Here is a 5,795-nt window from a genome sequence, read left to right on the forward strand (position 1 = left end):
TTTTTCTTCACAATAAATCACGCGACAGGCCAATTAGGTTCGCCCAATTTGCGATCACTGATCCCCCGGAGAAGCTGCAAAAACAAAACCCCAAAGGCTATGGTTCTCCCCTAACACACAGAACAAAAAAATAAGAGACAAGCCTTTGGCCAACTCAATCAGGTCAGATGGCTCGGGCCTGATCCCCTATTTACTTTTGGCTAAATAGACATAGTGCCGGGTTCGAAATAGAGCCAAGTATTTATCTAGAACTTACGTTATCGGTGTGATCGATGGGCTCGCGGTGGCGGTTTAAATGACATGCTTCCCCCACATACCAAAGTTTAAAAGGGAATTATTTATTAAATAAAACGGTTTACGGTTTTACATTTCAGGGGAAAAAAAATAAAAAAAAAATTGGTAGCTATTATATAGTTGGAGGTATAGTAAGGTTAGTGGAAGAATATCTTATAGACGGCAAGGACCATCAGTAAGCCCAGTACACCCGACTGGCTAAGGGTATTGGCGGCATTCACGGGAGCGAAGCCCAATCGCTGGTTGCCCACATCGAACTCCGTGTAGTAGCGTCCCAGGAAGACATCGCCCATGATCCAGAAGTCCTGATCGGCAGGCTGGATGGCCAGGGCGCAGTAGTATCCCTCCTGGATGAGATAGTACTCAGGCGTGATCTGGAAGGATACACCGCTGATCTTGATCCACATCGTGGGCCACTTGTTGATCTTGCCGCAGGGAAAGACTCCCTCGGAATCGGCGCTGAATATCTTGGCGATCTGGGTGTACTCCGCCTGGGGTGCCACCAGGAGGGAAGTGCCCGTGTCCGCGATGGCGGCATCTCCCATGCTGATCAGAGTGTTGCCCATCTGGATGGAGTCCGTGTAGAACTGCCAGTAGGCGGGATAGCTGACCGGGACGTAGGTCAGTGCGCCACGATACAGTTTCGGGTCCGATCCTCCCAGGATCAGCTCACCACCGTAGTTCAGGGTTGTGCCATTATTCCTCAAGTAGAATGAGAACACCGGCTGCTTTACCACATTCTGGCTAATCAGATTCTGGAAGAATGGAGTCACCAGGTTGACCGCCAGCATGGGGAAGGCCAAGCCCAGGATTCCATCGAAACTGGCATTCAAGAAGTTGGTACCCGACTCAGAGGTCACCTCACCGAAGGTCTGGTTGCGGATCACCAGGCCCGCCACCGACACCACGTCCTGGGACATGAAGCCGGAGACACTGCCCGTGCCGTAGGTGATGTTGAAGATGGAGCCGTTGCTCTTGTAGGTGCTGGACTGGTAGCTGGAGTACCGGGTGTGGACCATGCAGGATGTGCTCGTGCACTGAGAGCTGGGGATCCATAGGTTCGAGGAGCCCGTGTCGAACTGTACCTGGAAGTTCTGGCCGGGAGTGCCAATGCTGATGTTTCCGTAGTACTGGAAGTTGTCGTAGTTGGAGAGCTTCTCCACAGCGGAGCTATTGGTGGCGACATTAAGATTGTACTTCCTGGCAATGTAGAACATTTCCGCCTTGGCCGCCGCCCGGGTGCGCTTGAAATTCGGGGATCTCTGAATAGGGATGCGGCGGAGGGATCCATTAACCGACACCACCACCGACAGGAGCAAGGCCAGCAGGGCCAACAGGATCTGGGGATGAGCCATGTTCACGGCGGCAGGTAACTAAAACAACTGACTGGCCGCTTCCCACTCCGTTCAGTTCTTATAAGTAAAAAGTACAACTCGGAGTTAAGCCTCCCCCTTATCAATGCAGATAACGGGCAGTCTGGGTGAGAGTTACTTAATATCCGAAATTAAGCTAGTGTTACACTCGTTCTATTTATCGCTCACGCATTCAACTTGTTTCCTTTCCAAAATATTTCACAAGCCCTCTTACTCACCCCCGATAAGTGGCCTTAACTTTCCTATCTATTTGTGATTTCATTATCGAACATTCAGAATAAACAAAATAATGTGTACTCCATGATTCAGTTCCCGAAACTTTCGTTAATCCTTTCAAGGAAATGACGAAAGTCAATGCAAACTTCTTTTTGTATCACCTTGGATACAAAAGTTCTATTTCCATTAACTGGTATCGTATAATTTCTATACGTCATGAGCCCTTCCAATCAATCAATCAATAGACAATGTAATCAAAGGCGGTGACATGTTCTCTGATGAGTCTTCCTGATAGATAATTTTGTGGAAAGTCGGTTCTTATTCATATGATTAATGAAAAGTAAGTTAGATCCGTTTAGTTCTCAAGACCTCCAAAACTATGGGAGGAAGTACGGATAGTAAAGGGTTCCCAGAGCTCAAACCAACACAACAGATTTGCATTTCACATTAAACATTTTATTTATTTTTATAACATATACCAAAAAAAAACAATATTTAACTAACTGATTAGACTCGCACTCATTTAAATGACATTTTGGAAAGACTACATGTTCCTTTTAATCAAAAATCCAAAAGATTAGAGGTTAGAAAGGCAGTGACAACAAACAAGACCAATGCACCCATCTGGCCTAGAGCACTGGCAGAATTCACTGGAGCAAAGCCCAATCTTTGGTTTCCCACATCGAACTCCGTGTAGTAGCGTCCCAGGAAGACATCACCCAGGATCCAAAACTCCTGATTGGAGCTCTGAATGGCCAGCGAGCAGTAGAAGTCGTCTTGGATGATGTAGTACTCCGGCGACACCTCGAAGAAGACCCCGTTGATTTTGAAGTACAGCTTGGGCCACATGTTGATCGTACCGCAGGCGAAGAGTCCCTCGGAATCAACACCAAAAAGACTGGAAATCGAATCGTATTCGGACTGAGGAGCCACCAGAAGCGAAGTGCCAGTGTCCGCTATGGCCACATCTCCCATGCTGATCAGAGTGTTGCCCAGGAGGATCGCGTCTGTGTAGAACTGCCAGTAGGCGGGATAGCTGACCGGAATATAGGTGAGCTCTCCCCTGTAGAGGGTGGGATCCGATCCGCCCAGGATAAGCTCTCCGCCGTAGCTTATAGTGCTGCCGTTGTCCCGCAAATAGAAGGAAAACACGGGCTGTTCGACCTCGCCGTTATTGATGAGGTTCTGGAAGAACGGAGTCACCAAGTTGGCCGCCAAGGAGGGAAAGGCCATGCCTAGGATGCCATCGAAGTTGGCGCTCTGAAAGTTACTGCCCCTCTCCGTAGTCACCTCGCCAAAGATCTGATTGGCGGAAGAGAGTCCGGCCACTGTCACCACGTCCTGGGACATAAATCCCGAGACACTCCCCGTTCCATAAGTGATGTTGAAGGATGTTCCATTGGCCTGGTAGGTGCTGGACTGACTACTGATGTACTGGGTATGCAAAAGACAGGCGAAGTCATTACACTGAGAGCTGGGCACCCACAAATTTGAGGAGCCCGTGTCGAACTGGACATTAAAGAACTGAGACGGTGTGCCGATACTTATGTTCCCGTAGTACTGGTAGTTGTCGTAGTTCGACAATGGCTCCATTGGATATCCATTGGCCACAGCGTCCATGTTGTACTTGTTCCGGATATACGACATTTCCGACCGGACTGCTGCCCGGGTTCTGTTGAAGTTTGGAGATCTCTGGATGGGAATCCGCCGCAGAGATCCCGTGGCCAGGACAGCCACCGCATAGATTGACAAAATCACGGCCAGAAAATGAAAGTTAGCCATGTTGACGGCAAAGAGTTTCCAAAACAACTGACTGGCCTTCCGCCTCCGGGCTCTCATATAATAATGATATAGACATTGGCAAGAAATAAGCCCCCAATCTTATCGATAACGATAACGAGCGAGTCGCGTGTGTGCTTCCCGCGAATTTACAAAATCAATCAAACCTCGTTTTTGGGTAATTAATGAAATTAGAATATAAATGGGTTAAGGGTATTATAATCTTGTAACCTTGTCCGTTCTAAGTAGACTTGTTTCTTGGCCACAATACCCCCAATACAAGCTTTGTCTTTTAAACAAAAATCATTTTATCATTAACACTCTTACTTTATTTATTTAATATATAGTTAATATATAACAAAAAAAAAAAATAATAACAATCATGATTCAGACTCGAACTCAATGGACCCACAGCTTCAATAGGATAAAGCTCAGTAACATAGTGAACACACCCATCTGTCCTAGAGTAGATCCAGTACTATTTACATTCGCGAAACCCAACCTCTGGTTGCCCACATCAAATATCGTGTAGTAGAGTCCCAGGAAGACGTCGCCCAGGATCCAGAACTCCTGATTGGAGCTCACGATGGCCAGAGTGCAGTAGGCGCCTTCCTGCAGGATATAGTTCTGCGGCGGCACCTTGAAGGATACTCCACTAATCCTGAAGTTCAGCGTCGGCCACGAACTGATTTTGCGGCACCGGAAATATCCCAGCGAGTTCACCTTGAATATCCCGGCGATCTGAGTGTACTGGGCGAGGGGAGCCAGCAGAAGTGAAGTGCCGGTGTCCGCGATCGCCGCCGATCCCCGACTGATCACCGTGTTTCCCATCTGGATGGAGTCCGTGACGAACTGCCAGTACTCGGGATTGCTGACCGTCACGTAGGTGAGCTGGCCGCGATAGAGCGCCGGATCTGAGCCGCCCAGGATGAGCTCTCCGCCGTAGCTGGCGGTAGTGCCGTTGTTCCGCAGCAGAAACGAGAACACCGGCTGCTGCACCAGCTTGTGGTGATACAGATTCTGAAAGAACGGAGTCACCAAGTTGACGGCCAGCGGGGGAAAGGCCATGCCCAGGATTCCATCAAAGCTGGAGTTTAGGAAGTTGGTACCCGTCTCCGTGGTCACCTCGCCAAAGGTCTGAAGCACACCCCGAAGGCCTGCCACGGACACCAAGTCCTGCGACATGAATCCCGCCACAGTACCCTCCAAGTAGGTGATGTCGAAGACCGACCCGTTGCTCTGGAAGGTGCTGGACATGTTGCTGTAGTACAGCTTGTGCTGAACGCAGGCGGGACTCGAGCACTGGGCGCTGGGCACCCACAGGTTAGCGGAGCCCGTGTCAAATTGGACACTAAAGACCTGCCCCGGAGTTCCGATGCTTATATTTCCGTAGTACTGGAAGTTATTGAAGTTCGATAACTGCTCCATGGGGAAGCCGTTGGCCGTAGTGTTGAGGTTGTACTTGTGATCCACATAGAGCTGCTCCGCCACAATGGCTTCGCGGGTTCTCTTAAAGTTTGGAGATCTGTGGAGGGGTATCCTGTGAAGAGATCCATCGGCCAGGGCCGACAGAAGAATGAGAATCCCGACCAGAAACTGAAAGTGAGCCATGTTCGCGTCGGCGCGTTTGAAATTCAACTGACTGGCATTCTCCGGTCCTCCCGAGTTCTTATAGAGGGGTGCTATACCCCCCGAAAACAATAACAAATAAGCCTCCAATCTTATCGATAACACGATAACGTGTGACTGGCGTTATGATTTCTGTGATTTTACAAAAATCAATCAAAGCTCGCCGTTTGCCTCGATAAGAGTTAAAACCCAATCCCGGAAGGAAGCAATAATGTAACCCAGTTTTTAGAATCATTTCTTTATTTAAGAAATATATTTTTTATTTTCAAAAATCTCCCATTTATAAGTTCTTTAGTTTTAACCGTAAAATGATTATAAAATTTGGAAAAACCATTCAAGCTTTACTTTTGAAATGCGCAAGTCATCAAAGCTGTTTTAATTCTTTTTAGAAATTCAAAGAACATTACCATCTCCCGGATAGTGACATTTTATTTTTCGTATAAAGCCTCCATTATCACAATTTTTTATATGTGTCATACATATCACTCTGTCAATCAATCAAAT

General features: G+C 47.8%; 3 protein-coding genes across 3 annotated transcripts; all 3 read right to left on the reverse strand.

The window, feature by feature from the left end:
* Positions 1 to 322: 322 nt before the first annotated feature.
* On the reverse strand, positions 323 to 1,675 carry Pgcl (Pepsinogen C-like). Its single transcript, XM_017251060.2, has one exon. The coding sequence runs from the start codon at positions 1,647 to 1,649 to the stop codon at positions 432 to 434; it is 1,218 nt and encodes a 405-aa protein (XP_017106549.1). The 5' UTR covers positions 1,650 to 1,675; the 3' UTR covers positions 323 to 431.
* A 642-nt stretch (positions 1,676 to 2,317) lies between these two features.
* Positions 2,318 to 3,682, reverse strand: LOC108131941 (lysosomal aspartic protease-like). Its single transcript, XM_017251061.3, has one exon. It carries the CDS (start codon positions 3,663 to 3,665, stop codon positions 2,445 to 2,447), a length of 1,221 nt encoding a protein of 406 aa, XP_017106550.2. The 5' UTR covers positions 3,666 to 3,682; the 3' UTR covers positions 2,318 to 2,444.
* Positions 3,683 to 4,028: 346 nt separating this feature from the next.
* On the reverse strand, positions 4,029 to 5,289 carry LOC108131943 (lysosomal aspartic protease-like). Its single transcript, XM_017251063.3, has one exon. The coding sequence runs from the start codon at positions 5,271 to 5,273 to the stop codon at positions 4,062 to 4,064; it is 1,212 nt and encodes a 403-aa protein (XP_017106552.2). The 5' UTR covers positions 5,274 to 5,289; the 3' UTR covers positions 4,029 to 4,061.
* Positions 5,290 to 5,795: the final 506 nt, after the last annotated feature.

This window comes from Drosophila bipectinata, chromosome XL (genome assembly GCF_030179905.1).
Source record: "Drosophila bipectinata strain 14024-0381.07 chromosome XL, DbipHiC1v2, whole genome shotgun sequence".
Taxonomy (NCBI): Eukaryota; Metazoa; Arthropoda; class Insecta; order Diptera; family Drosophilidae; genus Drosophila; species Drosophila bipectinata.